The sequence below is a fragment of the Natrix helvetica genome (assembly GCF_964273705.1).
Source record: "Natrix helvetica genome assembly, chromosome: Z".
NCBI classification, from domain to species: domain Eukaryota; kingdom Metazoa; phylum Chordata; class Lepidosauria; order Squamata; family Natricidae; genus Natrix; species Natrix helvetica.
This window is the reverse complement of record NC_138554.1, coordinates 118,883,904-118,903,487: the sequence shown is the minus strand read 5'-3', so window position 1 is coordinate 118,903,487 and position 19,584 is coordinate 118,883,904. Positions and strand designations below refer to the sequence as shown.

The 19,584-nt window shown below is 38.4% G+C and overlaps 1 protein-coding gene across 1 annotated transcript in view; it reads right to left on the bottom strand.

The window, feature by feature from the left end:
• GPR158 (G protein-coupled receptor 158) overlaps positions 1 to 19,584 on the bottom strand; it is a gene marked incomplete at its 5' end in the record, with an annotated part of 148,882 nt that overhangs the window by 111,295 nt on the left and 18,003 nt on the right. Inside the window, one exon of the mRNA XM_081970675.1 lies at positions 12,528 to 12,633. Within this exon, the coding sequence (XP_081826801.1) occupies positions 12,528 to 12,633 (106 nt within the window). The remainder of the gene's footprint in view (positions 1 to 12,527; positions 12,634 to 19,584) is intronic.

The following is a 19,584-nucleotide window of genomic DNA, read 5'->3' as shown; positions in this document are numbered from 1 at the left end:
TTGCTTTTACTTATTTTCTTTGTTTTAGCTGGAATTCGCAAGCATGTAAAACATATATTAAACTGCAAAAAAAATCAGATACAGTAGAGACAGCAACAATCAATCATTCTTGTTTAATTGCTACGGAGAGATATTTGGGGGAAAGAAGGTTGTAGTCAGGGAGAGAAGTTTTAGCTCTCTTTTATACTGTGATTACACTTGAAAGGTTTTATTTTCTGAAGAAAAGGAGACCTTCAATGAAGCTGTCAATGAAAGCCTTTCCCTCCTAGAGTCTTATCATAGTACAATGGGCAGTATGTGATGGGCAGTGCAAGGAAATAAAGGGGAGTGAAGGGAAGAAAGAAAATGAGAGAAGAAGAAAACACTGAAAAAGAAACAAAGGTGTGGGGAAATAATACTATGGACAAATGCATTAGATAAGAAATTAAAGGGCAAATTTCAAATACAACCAGTAGAATAATCTTTGGTTGTGCATTTCTTAGGATAGAAATTTCTGAAGTATGCCAGAATGAAAGTGTGGGTCTACTTGATTTCTTCCCATTGTGTGATGGAATATAGTCTGGATTCCCAGGAAGAAGGGATGCACTCCAGAAGAACAAGAACAAGATAGATTGCCTGATAGAAAGAGAGTCAAAATGATTCTTCCTTAGTAGTTCTCAGAATATATGATTTATCCCCAGTGATGGGATTCAAATAATTTAACAAACAGTTCTCTGCCCTAATGACTGAGTGGGTGGGTGTGGCCATCCTGGGTGTGGCCAGGGGGTGTGACAGGCAGCACTTGGCCTCCTGCACCACCACCCCCGGGAGCAAAAATGGGCCGGGGGCAACCCCCCCCCCATGCCCCGTTTGGCCTAGTAGGCCTCCCTGCAGCCTCCTGGGAACAAAAACAGGGCATGTGGGGATTCCTGGAAGGGGCGGGGCAGGAAGGGGTGGGGCCAGCCAGCAATTTAACAACCGGTTCACCAAACCTGGCCCGAACCAGCTGAATCCCACCACTTTATCCCCCTATTTCAGCTTTTTATTATGAGCTATATCTAACATAAGGGAATACAATGAAAACAAATGTAACATGATACAAAAATTAAAGTTTATGTTATAAACAGTCCACATTGCCCCTAAAATTAATTATGTAGAGTTAACAATCTGCTCTATACATAAAATTTGGCATTTCTAGGTTTTTCAGTATTGGAATTTGAAAGGAAGAGAAAAAACCCTAAGATTTATCTAATCTGCTATAGAAATACATTAAAACAGGAATAATAAAAAGCAAACAAATATTTTAACACATGATCTACTGTTCTGACTCTCTCCACTTGAATTGGAGAAACAGAGGTATAGCCTAAATTAGGAGTGTTCAGCCTTGGCAACTTTAAGACTAGTGGACTTCAACTCCCAGAATTCCCCATCCTCTGGCCTACGAGATGTTTGCATGGGCCCACTCAATTTCAGCAAAAGACAAAACATCAAAGAAGGCTGAAATAAAGGCTCTGATGCTTGAAAACAAGATTAGAGAAAACAATTTTTAATGATGGTTCTTAGTCATTGTATAGCATGAAAACAAAGTTCTGCACTTTTCTAGATTTTAAATTATTTTTACTTTCTCTTTGGCTTTAAATGTTTTAAAGGAAATGAGAGCATTTCCACAAAGTCTAAATTCCATGTCTAACATTCTCACACATCAGTTGTTAAAGTTGTCAGCCAACATGAAATGTCCATTAGATGAGCCAAAATCTGATTGCATAAAACCAGGCTTAAGTTTCTTATTAGATTTTCCCAATTCTATTCAGAATGTAACATTAAGAACACATTAGAGCAGGGGTGTCCAAACTTGGCAACTTTAAGACTTGTGGACTTCAACTCCCAGAATTCCCCAGCCACCTATGCTATGCCGGGGGATTCTGGGAGTTGAAGTCCACAAGTCTTAAAGTTGCCAAGTTTGGACACCCCTGCATTAGAGCATTCCAGAAACTACCTTAAGAAATTTGGGTTGGATTGTGTGCAAAGGATGAACATATGATTGTGATCCATGAAGCTGGATATGAAAGAATATATCCAGTTTTGTTTTGCTTGAACAAAATTGCAGGCATCTATTTTGTTTTCTCTCTTTCCCCTTTGAGCCTTTCTCCTAGCATTAGCACAGCAAAGCTGCAACTAAGTTAAGGAGACCTCTGCAGGCTTTGAAAACTCACAATAAATTATCAAAAGAATTAAAATCAAATATAAATCACACATAAGTGGGCATGGTGTTACACAGGTATAGGCATATACAGGCAGTTCTTAACATGCAACCACAATTGGGAGTGGAATTGGATGTGATATTATTTTATGCAAATCATGCCAGGATAGCAAAGGTTGCCTCTGTGGTTGAGTGCATTTTGTTTATTTCATGTTACCGTGTTGTTTATTAATTTGATTGCTGTCATTTGCCATCGCTGAAGTGTGTGTGAAAGGCTCTGATCTAAACACTCAAAGCTCCAAACATTTCTGGATCAGGGAGGGAAGAATCCAAATCTCAACATAAAAGGAGTGAACTCCTAAAGCAAATGTTGACAAATTCTCATTACGTGGAGCTACAACTTAAAGAAGGTGGAGCTTTCAATCTGTGTCCTTGTGTGCTTGTCCTTGTGTGCTTGAACAGAAAAGAGCAAGGTTTTCTTTTGATTATGTCATTGGATGGTAATTTTTTCCCTTGAAATTGTTTTAAGCTTATTACAATTAATCTTCTCATCCTTTCTACCATCCATCTCCTCCCACTTAAAACTGTATGACTGTAACTTTGTTGCTTATATCCTTGCGAATTATATTGATTGTTTCCTGGTATGATTTGATTGCTTATTTGTACCCTACGACTATCATTAAGTGTTGTACCTTATGATTCGTGATGAGTGTATCTTTTCTTTTATGTACACTGGGAGCATATGCACCAAAGACAAATTCTTTGCGTGTCCAATCACACTTGGCCAATAAAGAATTCTATTCTGTTCTATATGCTTCATATTTGATTATTGCAATGGCAAAAATACAATTCAAAACAATGTCCCAAAGGCAACTGAACATCACTTTTTCTTGAACATGTTTGCTTCTCACCCAAGAAGTTTCTTCAGTTCAGTGGAGGAAGCTTCTTGGATGAGAAGCAAAATGTCTTCAAGGAAAAACAATTGCCTTTCAAAATAACACCTTTGGGACAATCATGGAATGGAGGTCCAAAAATCTCCATAGGCAGTTCAAAACAATCTGATGGCATGGCTCAGAGTCATTTATGGTCATAAGAAACAGAGACTGTCCACCTCTGTCTTAGACAATATATTCAGATGCTGTGTGTTTCATCCTCTTCTTTTTCCTTTTAATAGCATGGGTTCTGGAGAAATAAGTAGGAAGCTGATATTAGCACTCAAATGCACTCCAGAAGTGAGGGTAAAAGAATTTCATTAATCCACTCCAAACTCCAACCACAACAAAATCTGCAAATTTGGCTAGCCTTTCTAACATTTTTGTTTCCAAAGGGCAGTTGGCATTTTTAAGATGGATGTTGCACTCCTGAGCCCTAATTTAAGCTGCCAAGTTTCCTAAGAGAGCTCGTGTTTCTTGCTGTCTTGTATTACTCATAATGACGTTGGCATCAGAGCCACAGATTTTTCACATCTTTTGTGTGTATACTGCTACACAATAAATTTCTGATTAAACCAAGAATCAGCTATAATAGAAAATGTCAGTGCTCTAAACTCCGCTGAAGGGTGTGTGCCTATTTTGCTTTTCAAATTTAAATCAGGATGTTGCTTTCCAGATTAAGGAGCATATAGTAGTGTTGCTATTACTTTGCACAGCACCTGTTTTCCACTTATATCCTGGTGCTCAAAATTAATTTAGGCTCAGACCTTAATGAGTCACTATTGCAATATTGCACTTCCTAAGTATAGCTCAACCTGCATTCTTTGCTAGGAGGCTGAGATGAAAAATCACACAATGTTTAAAAAAAAATAACAGTGGGATAATTCACAACTTTTGAAAATATAAATCCAAATCATGGGTCTTTCTTTCTTTTTATCCTAGCTTTATGACAGTCTTCCCAAATGTGGCACCCTCCAGAGCATAGAGTGATAGTTTGAGGGGACTATTTAAGTTAATGAATCTGATTCCCTGCTTAGGAATAATTTTTTTGATGTATTTATTAATGTATATCCTGCCTTTTGGTCAGGAAATCAAGGTAACTCAGGCAGCATTCTTTCCTCCTATATTTGCTTAGAACAACTACAAAGAGAGGGAGGTTGGAATGAGATAGAGAAAGTGACTGGCCCAAAATTATTCAGAGCGCTTCCATGGCTGAAGGTGGAAGAGAATCTAGGTCTCCCTGCTCTTAGTCCAATACCTTAACCATTTCAGTGGTTCAGCTCTCCTGATTCATGTATTACCCATTTTCAAACTATGGCAGACATTTTAAGCCACTGCCTCCAATCACACAGTTAAGTGTAAACAGGAAGAATGGCATAGATAGATAGATAGATAGATAGATAGATAGATAGATAGATAGATAGATAGATAGATAGATAGATGATAGATAGATGATAGATAGATAGATAGATAGATAGATAGATGATAGATAGATGATAGATAGATAGATAGATAGATAGATAGATAGATAGATAGATAGATAGATAGATAGATAGATAGATAGATGATAGACAGACAGACAGACAGATAGAACAGATATCAGTGGAACTGCAGAGTTGAGGAGGGCATGAGTAAACAGCGGAGTGGGTGGGGATGGAATCACTTTGGCAGCCACGACTGAACAATAAAAGCTCCTGTTTTGTTATGTGCACACTAAAAAGGGATGGAATTTTGATCCTCAGTTGCAGCCATCTTGACTGTTTACACACAGACACATGCAGACTTGGAGAAGCCTGACAAGGGGCATCCAGAACAGCCCCAAATAAGCTCCATTATTTCTCACAGCCTTGCTGTCTCTTTGCCCTTTCCTGCATTGTAGAACATCCTTGAGGATCTCATGTGCCTTTAGTGTAAATTATGGAAATTATGAATATAAATAACTCTATACCAACATTGTTGAAAACTTGTTAGCATCTTGCTAGTATTCAGTGAATTGTGTCACTTGATTTGATATCTATGTTTTTTGCTTAAAATATGGAACGGCAATCAATTCCCACAAATCTTCTCATGTCCCTATATTTATGGAGAACACAAACACATACACAGAAAATAATTTGGCACATTCAGCATACTAACATTTATAAATTGGCCCTTTTGAAGTAAATGTTTTTGTTTATATCCAAACTTTTAAGCTGAGTGGCAGTTAAGCAAAAAATGGGTAATTTTTTTTCTGACTGGAAGCTGAATGTTGCATGTTTAATGGTTTTCTGCTTCCAAGGCCCCAGTAGAACATCTGGAAATATCACAGTGTTTCTAAGGGAGAGACTGACATTTTTCAGCCTTTTTTTTTCTTTTGGGTGGGAGGCTGAGAAGTTTAACTGCAAAATAGGTGTATTACATTATGTGAAAACTTAAAAGCTTTAGTTTAGACTATTTTCAGTACAAAACAAAAATAGTAAACACTGTACTGTAATCATGTGTGAGCGCCAAAGAATTGAGGCCTTTGAACTATGGTCCTGGAGAAGATTCCTGAGAGTCCTTTGGAATGCAAGGCGATCAAACCGGTCAGCCCTAGAGGAGATCAGCCCTGACTGCTCTTTAGAAGGCCAGATCCTGAAGATGAAACTCCAATATTTTGGCCACCTAATGAGAAGGAAGGACTCACTGGAGAAGAGCCTATTGCTGGGAAAGATTGAGGGCAAAAGAAGAAGGGGACAGCAAAGAATGAGGTGGCTGGATGGAGTCACTGAAGTAGTAGGTGTGAGTTTGAATAGACTCCAGAGAATGGTAGAGGACAGGAAGGCCTGGATGAAGGCTGTCCATGGGGTCGCGATAGGTTGGACACGACTTTGCAACTAACAACAACAACAACATATCATGTCTCTAGAAGGAGAAATGTCAGCAGTAGATAGGGTGAATTAGCAGCTCTCTGTTGCTCACAAATTGCACCTTAAATGTCTGTTCCTCTGGACTGATGTTTCTCAACCTTTGCAGTTGATTGATATGTGGACTTCAACTCCCAGAATTCTTTAGCCAGCATGTTGGCTGGGGAATTCTGGGAGTTGAAGTTCATTCTTCTTAAAGTTGCTAAGATTGATAAACCTTCCTCTGGACTGCATACCGTATTTTTCAGAGTATAAGATGCACCTTTCCCCCCCCTAAAAGAGTGTGGAAATGTTGGTGCATCTTATACACCAAATACAGCCATTTTTGGCCTCTTGATGTCCGCCCCCGCATCCCATTTTTGCGAAAAACAGGGCATTTTTCACAAAAACAGAGGCTTTTTGCCTTTCCTCACCCCTCAGCAGCACTCTGCAGGCTTCACAGGGCTGGGGCAAAGGAAACATGAGAGTGTTTTTGCCTTGCCCCAGCCCTGCTGAAGCCTGCAGGGGGCTGAAGGAAGGCAAAAAACCCTCCGTTTTTTCTTACTTGCCTCTTTGAAATCTTGGTGCATCTTATACATCGGTGTGTCTTATAGTCCGAAAAATATGGTACCTTAATTGTATTGTACTGGGTGTGCTAACATAAAGCTCATCTCTATTGTTGTGTTTTTAAAGTAAATATTGAATGAGGAGGCTCAGTTCTGTCAGGGGTCTGAGCTTTAGGAGTTTGTCCTGTTGGAATATGGTTGGTTTTTGTTTTTTGCTATGAAAGCAAGTGCTTCCATTTTTCTTTTAGTACAAATAACAAATATTTAGATCAAAACAATCCCCACATGTAAAAATTAAACACACTGCCAAGGTGGGTCTCGATTTTGACATGAAGGCCTCATTAGCTAAAAAAAGGCATGGCTTTGCTGTATGGGGAATTCACATCCCACTTAGTCTATCGGATTAAGAATAACACAAGGCCCTGCTGTCTATTTATCATTTGGCTCATCTCATCTTCCAAATGAAGACCTCCTCCTAAATTCAAAAGGACTCGTTATACACCTTCGTTTATCTGCTCAGTGCTCCCTCCCTTCTTTTCAGCTGCCTTTCTCTGCTCAACGTGCAAAGCCTTTTCCCCAGCTGCCACACACAAAACCTTCCCGCCACTGTGACCTACTTATTCTGGCTCTGCTCTTTCTGAAAAGAGTGTAAATAGAAACTTAGCCCCTTGGCACCCTCAGTCGGGCTTTCATAACTCGGTCCCAAATGTGAATAGCACCCAGCTAGACTGCCATTCATTAAATGTGTTAAATGTCAAAACCTTGCTGCTTTCATTCACTTCTCATGCTATTATTCGTATTTGCGTGGATCTCTGAACGCAGGTTTTGTTATAAAAGCCAGTTACATGAAAGTGCTTAGATATTCTCAGGTTTGTATTAATTGAAAGAATGAAGAGCTGGTTTCTACAGTAACAATACAATAGTCTAATTTTGTTATAATTAGCTATTTGCCACAACTTCATGAATGGAGGGAGGAACAGGATACTCTGTAGCTGAAGATCATGCAGTACTTCATTAGTTGGTTATCTTTAAGAAAACAAGATGAGTTGGTTGAGAAAACCAGAATATGGCACAGAAGTTAAGATGTTGAACTAGAATTAGAGAAACTGCCCATTAGATGATTTTGAAAAGATGATCCTTACTTTCACCTACCCACAAGATTGAATAGGAAAATCTGGTGGGAGAATATTAAATACGCTGCTCTTGATTTCTAATGGGATTGAGTGGGATCTCAATCTCATAATTATCTAATGCACTATAAGTTAATAGTGTATTTTTTATTCCCTCAAGGCAGACATGTGGTCAGTTCTGTCCAAACTGTCGGGTGATTAGACTTTGCATAATGCATCCTTGTTAGGGTAGATAGTTGGTCTATCTACATAATTCCTGGAAGAACATCACTGGTAGCACTTTTTCACACATAATCTCTTGGATAGAGATTGCATTATACGGTCTTTCTATTCTCTGAGTAAAGGGATGGGATGGCTCAGTGGCTAAGACACTGAACTTGTTGAAAGGTCAGCAGTTCAGTGGTTCAAATCCCTAGTGCCGCATAACAGAGTGAGCTCCCATTACTTGTCCCAGCTTCTGCCAACCTAGCAGTTCGAAAGCATGTAAAAATGCAAGTAGAAAAATAGGAACCACCTTTGGTGGAAAGTAACAGAGTTCCATGCACCTTTGGCATTTAGTCAAACAGTTGCCAGCCACATGACCACAGAGATGTCTTCAGACAGTGCTGGCTCGTTAGCTTTGAAACGGAGATGAGCACCGCCCCAAAAGTTGGGAATGACTTGCACACATGTGCAAGGGGAACCTTTACCTTTACCTTTATCCTCTGAGTGAGAAGATAAATAAAGCCAATGTCCATAGTATATGCACAACAGAGCGCAGTACTACTGCACGTGTCCAATTCCCTAAATCAATGTTTCCTCAACTTTGGCAATTTTAAGGTGTGTGGACTTCTGGGAGTTGAAGTCCACACCTCATCCAGTTGCCATAGTTCAGGAACACTGTCCAAAATTATAAAGTTCCAGGGATATAATTGATGAAGATTCCTTTTTTAATGTAAATAAGGAAAATGCTGCTCCAATCACCTTCAACAGTAATTTCTGTAGCACAGCAGATTCTTAGAATGATCCTTTGCATTTATATCCCTTTAGCTTTTTGTGTAACAAGATAGTTCCTACATTTCTCTCCTTTCATTCTCATCGAAATCTTCCATCCACAAAATTTTTTCAACACTGCTGGAAGAATAAATCTTTCCCAAACTTGGGGCCAATTCTATCAGAACTGAGGTGGCTTGCACATATAACAATTGCTCAGGAATTTGCAGAACCATACTTTTGTCTATAAGCCACAATAAATACACAAAATGCCAAGCTGTAATGGTGGAATCTCATTGGCAAAAGCAAACAAATGTTAATGGTTTAGTGCAGTGGTTGGCAAGCTGTGGCTCGCGAGCCACATGCGGCTCTTTGCACACTTTAATGTGGCTCTTCTGTGTGCCTGGCGCCCGCTCCCCTCCCTCCTCTCGGGCACTTCAAAACAAGCGCCCCTTTCCCTTTTTTCTTTTCGGCCCACAATGATTAGGGAGGATCCTGAAGTCAGGCGGGGACGAGAAGCGAGGAGGCAGAAAAAGAAACGGAGGCTAAGGAGTTTCACCCCCGTCTCCTCCCAGCAAAAATCTAACCGGGGAGCCGGGCGGGCAGTAGCAAATTAGCCGATCACGCCGCGTGATCAGCTAATTTGCTACTACCCACCGGCTCCCTGATAAGATTTTTGCGGGGGGGGAGAAGCTCCTTGGCCTCCGTCTCTTTTTCTCCCTCTTCGCTTCTTGGGGCTCCACCAATGGGGGAGCAAGGCCCGCCCAGCGCCAGGCTTTGGGCTAACACAGAGGTCTGCAAAGTTGGCTGTTTTAAGACTGGTGGATTTCAATTCTCAGAATTCTGGGAGTTGAAGTCCACCAGTCTTAAGAGCCAATTTTGCATATCCCTGCCTGGGCTAATATGATTGATGCCCTTGGTGGACTTCAACTCTCAGAATTCTGGGAGTTGAAGTCCACCAGTCTTAAGAGCCAATTTTGCAGATCCCTGGGCTAATATGATTGATGCCCTTGGTGGACTTCAATTCTCAGAATTCTGGGAGTTGAAGTCCACAAGTCTTCAAGCTGTCAGGTTTGAAGACCCCTTGGGGTTTTTTTCCTAAAGGGTTAGGGATGCAAGGATCTTGTAACTTGACAGCTTTAAGACTTGCGTGCTTCAAATGCCAGAGTTGATTGAAACTAAAAACAGTGTACCATCCTATGTATTTTCGGTTTTAAAAATGTGGCTCTCAAAATAAATTTCAATCGTGGTTTTGGCGAAATTTGGCTCAGTTGGGAAAAAAAGATTGCCCACCACTGGTTTAGTGAATTCAGATAGTGAAAGAATATTTTTTTTGCCTCAACTGGCGAAAGTAATCTTGTTTTGAGCTTTTCACTGATGCAAAAAGCCTAAGTAATCTGGCCTATTAAGTTAATATAGCAACAGTTGACCAGTTATCAACAAGAATCTTACAAATTCATAGTTGATGTTGGAATTGCCAGATTCTGGACTGAAAATATCTGAATACTTACTAGATGGCAGCAAAGAGTTTGTTTTATTTCTGCCACCATCATGTGGCTATCTGGAGATTTGCAGCCCAAATCTGGAAGCAGCATATTGACAGAAATTGCACAGTATTTTTTTTCATTTCCATTTTGCAATATTTTGGCTGAAAATAACACTTATTTACCAACCAACTGTAAAGTGCTTTTTTATGCAAAGCTTTTAATGAGTTATGAGAGAGCCAATGCTCAAGAAAAACAAACAAAACACAGAACACCCACCCACTTTGGCTATGAAGAAAGATTTGGCTTTGGGAGCAATTGGGGAAGAATTCAAATTGACTAGCATGGAAAGTAGGCTACTGCTGCTACTCCGACATCAGTAGACTGAAAGAAATTTTCTCTTTTTGCAGATCCTCCTCCAGGTTTGTAAAAATATCTACTGCAAAGGCATGGTTCTATGTGGCCTCACTCTAAATAAGCAGTAAGTGCCACATTTCGACAACCAGCCTACTAAATGTATAGAATAACAGAGTTGGAAGGGACCTTGGAGGTCTTCTAGTCCAACCCCCTGCTTAGGCAGGAAACCCTATACCATTTCAGACAAATGGCTATCCGATCTCTTCTTAAAAACTTCCATGTTAGAGCATTCAAAATTTCTATTGTTCCACTGATTAATTGTTCTAACTGTCAGGAAAGTTCTCCTTGGTTCTAAGTTGCTTCTCTCCTTGATTAGTTTCCACCCATTGCTTCTTGTCCTGCCTTCAGGTGCTTTGGAGAATAGATTGATCCCTTCTTCCTTGTGGCAACCCCTGAGATATTGGAACACTGTTATTATGTTATCCCTTTTTACATTAAACTAGACATACTCAATTCCAGCAACTTTTCTTCATATGTTTTAGCCTCCCGTCCCCTAATCATCTTTGTTGCTCTTCTCTGCATTCTTTCTAGAATATCAACATCTTTTTTACATCATGGAGACCAAAACTGGATGCAGTATTCCAAGTGTGGCCTTACCAAGGCATTATAAAGTGGTATTAACACTTCACGTGATCTTGATTCTATCCCTCTGTTTATGCAGCCTAGAACTGTATTGGCTTTTTTGGCAGCTGCTGCACACTGCTGGTTCATATTTAAATGGTTGTCCACTAGGACTCCAAGATCCCTCTCCCAGTTACTACTGAGTAGTATAGTACACTATACTGGGCATTCTGTTTTTCTTGCCTAAATCTAGAACCTTAGTTTTCTCACCACTGAATTTCATTTTATTAGATAGTGCCATTAAACCTCTCTCTAAGCCAGTGGGTTTGTAGGATCTGATCCAAAAAGTAAATATGATGGCCATGATAGTGAGAATATCTGCCTGTTTTTATGTGTGTTGCATACGCAGTGCATATAAAAGCAGACAAAGCTTCCATTGCATCTTTGTGGTTGCTGTTTTGATTTTTGTGATCATAACTGCTGACATCTTTTAAGCAAGATTACCTTAAAACCCTGCTTTTACCAACATCTCTGCTGTGCAAAGGGTAATGGACCTTGTTAAACAATGTGTATTAATGTGCATGGTATGTAAATATTAATCTCAATTAAATGTGTTAAATATGTAACATAGATTCATTTGATGTACACATAAAGGCCACTTTATTGGTTCATTCATATTCAAAACTCACCCTGTAGCACAAAGGATCTCAGGCTTCATTTAAAAACAAAAGCTCCCTGAAAAGCGAAACAATTTCTAAAAATCAAAGTATGGGATGACCCTCTGGTCTAGACCTTTACTTACCTAGAAGTTAGTCCAATGGCAATCCATACAGAATGTTAATTGGGGAAAAAGCAAATGAGGGAAGTAGGTCTCTTCTTAAAAACAAAGCACAGGATGAAACATAAATCCTAATTTGTTTTATGGCTTTCCTTGTTTATTTTCAATATTGGTGCATTGTTCTTGCAATGAATTTCCAAGGTAATCTCATACAATAAGGATATTGAATATACAAAGATGAAACACAATGATTTGAGAGTTCTAAAATATTCCTAAAATCATAAAGTTGAAAGGGAACATTTTGGGAAAAGAAGTTGTTCTACTAGTATGCTTGGGAAATGTATGATTTTTAAAATCATCAAAACCTAAATAAAGAGTCAGATGTCATGAGATTTTTGGTAATCTCATATAGATCTTGTATGGCAATGTGAAATCTCACACAATATTATACGAGAATACTAATTTTCTCAAAATCTTACCTAGATTTTGGGCATTGGCCATTCTTCAAAATGTATTTTTACTTAATTTGGCAATCTAATTCACTTAGATTGACCAAGAACATTGTCAGCCTTCATGCAAAATAAAATTTAACATGTAAAACTGCATTGTAATTTATGGTTAGATTTCTTCATATGGTTTCTTACCTCAGTATTATTTAAATTGCATGTGTGAGTTCCTGAAAACCAGCCTTCATTTGAACATTGATCAATATCCACTTTCTGTAGATTTATGTCGACTTTCACAACACCCCTGAAAAAAGAAAGGGAAAAAAAGATTAATTTGCATAAGACCAGGGTACCATGGAAAGAAATAGAAAAAAGCTATAGTCCGTTTTAAGATCATTTCTGAGAAGTTATGATTAGTGAATGAAGCATCTTATTTAGTCAATCTAGTTACAAGTGCCAAAACTACACTAAATATTAATGCACAAAAAAGGATACATTCTAGTTCAGTGACGGCGAATGTTTTTCTGCTCAGGTGCCAAAAGGTACACTTGTATGCGATAGTGTTTCTGTGCGCATGCCATACCCATAATGCAATGCCCTCCCCCGCATATGCATTCACAATCCTCCTACGCTCCCTCCCGTGCATGTGTGCAGGCCTCACTGAAGCCTCCAGACTTTCTGTTGGGCCGGTTTTTACCCTTTCCAGGCTTCAGGAAAGCCTCTGGAGCCTGTGGATGGTGAAAAATGGGCCCGATGGGCCAGCTGGAAGTTCAGAAATGACTTTGGAGCCTGTGGATGGCAAAAAATGGGCAGTTTTTTGCCATCTACAGGAGGTTTTTCTGAAGCCTGGAGATGGCGAAAACAGCCTCCCCCGCCCTCTGGAAGGCCGAAAATCAGCTGGCCAGCATGTGCATGTGCGCTAGAGCTGACATAGGACAATGCCTCGCATGCCCTCAAATATGGCTCCATGTGCCATCTGTTCGCCATCACAGTTATAATACAATACAATACAATAGTAGAGTTGGAAGGGACCTTGGAGGTCTTCTAGTCCAACCCCCTGCCTAGGCAGGAAACCCTATACCGTTTCAGACAAATAGCTATCCAACATCTTCTTAAAGACTTCCAGTGTTGGGGCATTCACAACTTCTGGAGGCAAGCTGTTCCACTGATTAATTGTTCTAACTGTCAGGAAATTTCTCCTCAGTTCTAAGTTGCTTCTCTCCTTGATTAGTTTCCACCCATTGCTTCTTGTCCTACCCTCAGGTGCTTTGGAGAATAGTTTGACTCCCTCTTCTTTGTGGCAACCTCTGAGATATTTTGTGGCAACCTCTGAGATAACTGAACCTCAGTTCTAGTTGGTTGGTATATCACAGTAGTTTATTTTACATTGTGCTCTTCAGTTTATTGGATTAAAGAATCATCATTCATCATCTGTGTCCAGTTGAGATGCAACAATATTTGGTGTGTATGGAAAGTATATTCCAACATCTCTGGGAATATTAGATTTGGGAATACTACCTTAATTTATGGTAGTTATACAGGTATACAGTAGTTATACAGTTATATTGTTGATACATAAGGGATAATTGTAATTCCTAATAATAATTCACCCAATACCATCATTCAATTTATTTCCAAACAGAGAGAAAGTAAACTTTCATAGGGTCTCCTGAGTCATCCTAAAATCATAACGGAGTGGAGCAGAATTATTTGTTTGGTTTTATGAACAGAATGTTTCTGTGCCAAAAAAAAAAAAGTCTGTCTGAGGCAATTTCTTCTTTTCGCATACCAAGAAATAATAGATCTTGCTTATGGAATTAACTCCTTTTGTATAGTGTCCTTGATGAGAACAGACTTATTTAATTAATTGCAGGTTGATTTTAAATCCAATGTTTTCTCATTGGTTCAAGCAAGTGTACAATATTTCTAGTGTCCAACCCTGGGAAAATCAGGAAAGCTTACATGGGCTTTCTACAAGAATCTGATCAACTGTCCATTAAGGGAAATGAGTGGGGATTAAAAGAGGTATTCATTTAGATGATTTAGATGTATTTATATATCTTGTGAGCATTCAGGGACTTGTGACCTATGATGTGTTTGACCTCACTCTCAGGCTCAGTCATCTCCAATAGCAGAAGAGTATACTCATTTAAGAAAATTGGGGGCAGACTTCACAACCTGTCTGTTAATTCTGGGAGTTATAATCTGATATCTGAAAAGTTCATGGTAATGGAAGACTGGCATAGTGAATGGAGGAGAATAAATTAAAAAGAGAGAGAACACCTATTTTTAAATAGCATTAATCAGTAATAAATAACCCCTATGACAATGACATACCAGAAACCATCAGTCCATACAGGCAAGTAGCCACTTATCAAATATTTACAGGTTTAAAGTATTTCTATTTCTATTATGCATTTGAGCTCTGTTTTCACTGGCCAAGTTACTGTGGGCTGACCCTTCGCTGTTTTTAGGGCAGTCCTCTAGGCCAGATCTAAGCACCTCATGAGCCAGATCTGGCCCATGGGCCTTGAGTTTGACCCCGCTGCTCTAGAGCAAAAAGTAGGGTGTACAACATGTCAATAAATAATACATTGAAACAAATTTTAAAATGAATAAAACAATAAATTTAAAAAATTAACTACTTCTCAGGACTACTCCATGCCTTATAAAATTGGCTTTGACATGCATACATTCATTTATTCACACACATCCTTCACATGCTATATACTTGAAATTGAAAACTCTACATTGCGTTAATAAACCACTATACAGTAGAATTCAATATGGTTACTGCCTTGGAATAGAAACTGTTTTTCAGCCTATTTGTCCTTGTTTTTATACTCCTGTACCGTCTGCCAGATGGTAATAGTTCAAAAAAAGGGTGCCCAGGATGAGATGGCTCTTCAAAAATGTTTTGAACATTCTTAACATGATATCTTCCATATCCATGTTCTAACCAGTTGTTGCAGTTGTTACAAGCTATTAAATGGAAGATACGAAAACTAGAAAGGGGTAATATGCTTGTCAGACGTTACATCTTTTCTATCCTGCTCTAAGGAGTAGAGAATTGGTCTCTGACAGAAAACCACTTGAAGAAACTAGAAGCATTTGAAATGTGGATTTACAGATGGCTGTTACATATAAGCTGGGTTGACAAAATCACAAATGAGGAGGGGATAAGCCACCTGGGAAAGCAAAGGGAAATAATCAAAGCCATTAAAAAGTGAAAGTTAGAATATTTTGGATATGTGATGCGACACACACACACACACACACACACACACACACCAAAAAAAAAATATGGCATCCTTCACTTAATCCTCCAGGGAAAGACTGAAAGCAAACAAGGTCCAGGCAGAAGAAGAACATCATGGCTTCAAAATCTAAGGGACTGGTTTGGACAAAACTGAGCAGCATTTTTTCATGCGGCTGTTGACAAAAATTGGATTGCCAATATGATCGCCGACGGATATGGCACAAGAAGAAGAAGAATGTTTTTAAAAGGAAAAAAAGAATGAAATCATCTTAGCAAAGGTAGAATGAATATTTGTATACAAAAACTCCATTGCATCTCCTAGTAACGTTGACAAACTCTCCCAAAAGAAGAACATTGCATTCTGTGGTCAATGGACTGACTCATTACTGTAGAAAGCAATTTCCTATCTTCTTAAGAAAAATGAATTGGGAACTAGGTATGTATTTTTCCAAACAACATTCCACAAATGGGAGAACAGCTAACTCTAATGCGTAATAACCTCTATGGAATTTCTCTGAAACACCAAACAACAATGCATTTAACCTCTCTGCTTGTTGTTTGTGAAGAGTATTTCCCAGGGGTACCACCTGTAATGTTGCAGAAAGCAATCAGCCAGGAAGCTAGCAAGAAGCAAATATTTCACTAACAAAAAAACCATGATGAATTTGATCAAACCATTACTTCATAGATGTAAGACACATTGGTCCCCAAAATCTTAGAGTCTCTCAAAACTACTAAATTGTAATGTTTAATGTGGAGATGTGGTGAAAGAAATTTTGATGGATTAAATTTGATAACTAGAATACCAAAGGATCCTGAACTTCAATTTGTGGTGCTGTTAAGGATAAATCAAACAGAAATATACCGAAATACAAAAAGCAAAAGAAAGCAAAATGGCTGCCTACTGATAGTCTGTAAACAACTGAAGATATGTAGAAAGTATGAGATAACAGAGACAGAGGAAAAACTAAATGTTAAACTCTGGAGAAAAACAGAAGACTGATATCTAAATAAGCAATGCAAAGAGGGTAACAAATAATTGGGAAGGACAAAGGGTTTACCTAAAATTGCAGAAATGAAGAATGTCTTTTATGCATAGGAGCATAATAAAAGGTGAAGACAATTTTTTTAAAAGGAAGACATAAAGAAATCTGAATATAGTACAGTACAAAAAAGATCCTTAAAACTGTGATAAGCATAACGGTTTGATCATTAACCTTTTGATCATTTATTGTGGAAAGTGAAGTTAAATTGCTACTTCAAGAGATGGTGAAATACTAGCAAAACTGCTTAAAACCTAATAGAAAAATGCATTTAAAATGCTGCATTTTGTTTGCAAACAGGCATGGGAAAGACAGGTGTAACTGAAGGGCAGGGAAAGATCCATTAATATTTCTTTACTAAAAAAGGGCAAGGGTAAGAAATGTTCATCAAACTACTGAAAAATTGCATTGATCTCAGATACTGGTAAGGATTTTACTAAAGATTTAGCAATTCACTTTTCCAAAATACATGGAATAAGAACTTCCAGAGACGCAAACTGAGTTTAAAAAAAAGAGGAGCAGCAGAAATCGCATTGCTAAGATCTGATAGTTAATGGAATGATGAAGAGAGTTCAAAAAAAGCCAAGTTTTCTTTTCTTTACAAAACCTTTTGGGCTGACTAGACCACAACAAATTATGAATGGATCATGTATTTTTGGAAGAAATTATTTGATAACAAGAAAGTAACAGAACTGAAATTTGTACGAGGAAAGCTACAACTGTATATTGTCATATTATTCTTTAACTCATGTAGTGAATACATCATAAGAAATGCTGAACTAGAAGAAATAGAAAGTGGAAGTAAATATTTTTAGAAGATCTGAAGCATGGATAGATTAAAGGTAATTTTAAAAAGCTCACAGAAAACAAGGCAGATCAATGCTATCACAGTTAACAGACGTATGAGCTTATGGTAGGGGTGTCCAAACTTGGCAACTTTAAGACTTGTGGACTTCAACTCCCAGAATTCCCCAGCCAGCAGAGGAATTCTGGGAGTTGAAGTCCACAAGTCTTAAAGTTGCCAAGTTTGGACGACACCCCTGGCTTATGGGAACTCAAAGAAGAAACTATTGACAGACAACCTGGAAAAAATGACATCCTTCAAAGATTTGGAAACAACTGAACAAACAATGTCAAAAAGGAAGAATTTTTAAAATAAATTGATGCTAGCCATACAATTGGTATTTTATTACAATTTGATTTTAGTAAGATTAATTGAAGTAGCAATTAAAAGAAAAAAGAATTAATTATAATATTTAATTAGGCGCAACTCTACCTATTTTTTTTTTATAAAGGATTTTACTTATCGTGCAAAAGTCAACTGAAGCTGATTAGAAAAGGTTGACCTTTCTCATTCAGCATTCTGGGACACAGAGGCCAGATCTCAAGGGCATTGTTCCCTTTCATTATGGACCTCTTGAGACCAATGTTTCTCAACTTTGACATGTTTAAGACGTGTGGACTGCAACTCCCAGAATTCCCCAGTCAGCAAAAATATTGCTCTAATAATATTTAGGGCAATATCTTATATCTTGTGCCAAGTGAGTAAGCCGTGAGAATATTTACTGGTTTTGGCTTTTATCTGCATTTCAAACCACTATCAAAACTGTGGAACTGATATGATTCATTTATATACCTACTCATGATGCAGTTCTTGGACAGTTTATCCTAAGACAACAAACTAAATATTCAGAATACAGTCATTCAAAACAGCAACTATATCCTATGTATATTTCAAAATCATTTTGCTTTTAGAAAAGAAAGCTCATTTATGTAAAAGGCTAACACAGGGGGGGTTAAGCTCACGTTGTCACGGTGGTGTCATGTGATGTATCAGGACTTTTTTCCCTTTTTGCTAAAATGGGCGTGGGCGTGGCCAGTGCATGACACATTCAGCCCGTGGGCTGGGAGTTTGACAGCCCTGGGCTAAGGCAATATCTCAACCTCAGCAACTTTAAGAAGTGGACTTCAACTCTCAGAATTCCCTAGCCAGCAATTGCTTTGGAAATTCTGAGAATCTGAGTCCACACATCTTGAAGTTGATGGGATTGAAAAACATCAAGGTAAGATGGTGGATGAAATTTGCAATGCATAAACTTAATACAGAGGATGCCAAGCTGGGAAAAGCTGTATTAGTTTAGCTAGAAAAAGAAAAAGAGATCTTCATATACGTCACACAAGCTCTATGATCAGGTGGAATTAAAAAACAAAATGATCTAGTTGCTAAACGAAGTGGGTGTCCTATTAGCAGTGCTGTCTTGATGTTTTGATAAGGATATGGAACATTAGCTACTTGATAACTAAAATTTGGCTTCTTAGCAGCATCAAATCACTCTGACATTTATCTAGCTTGATAATGCTGCCTAGCGAAATTCAAACCTCTACTATTTGGTTATAAAATAAATAAACAAATCATGGTAATTGTAGATCATCTGATCATCCTAGAGGCCTTTTTCATTTTAAGGCTAATAAGCATCCCATCTTTATATGTCCTATTCTAGTGCTAATACAAAATACTATAAAATAATATTTTATTTTATGAATTTAAGGAAAACTTTCAAGGCCAGTATAGAAGAATTCATTATTTGGTAGCAACTAATTGAAGCCAGTTTAGTATAATGGTTAAGGCAGTAGACTAGAAACAGGAGACCATGAGTTCCAGTCCCACTCTAGGGACAATACTAACAAGGTGACCTTAGGTCTGTCACTTTCTCACAGGTTCAGAAAGGAGGCAATGGCAAATCACTTTTGAAAAACCTTGTCAAGAAAACTGCAAGGACTTCTCCAGGCTCCCTCTGAGAGTTGGATGTGGAAGGTGGAGAAAAGCAGCTTATTACAAATCAACTGTTTAAACATTTCAGAATCTATTGCATCAGAAGAGCATGTACAAGATAGTAGGGTACATCTGTTTAGCAGTCTATGGATCACGGAACGGGAAGATATCTACAAATCA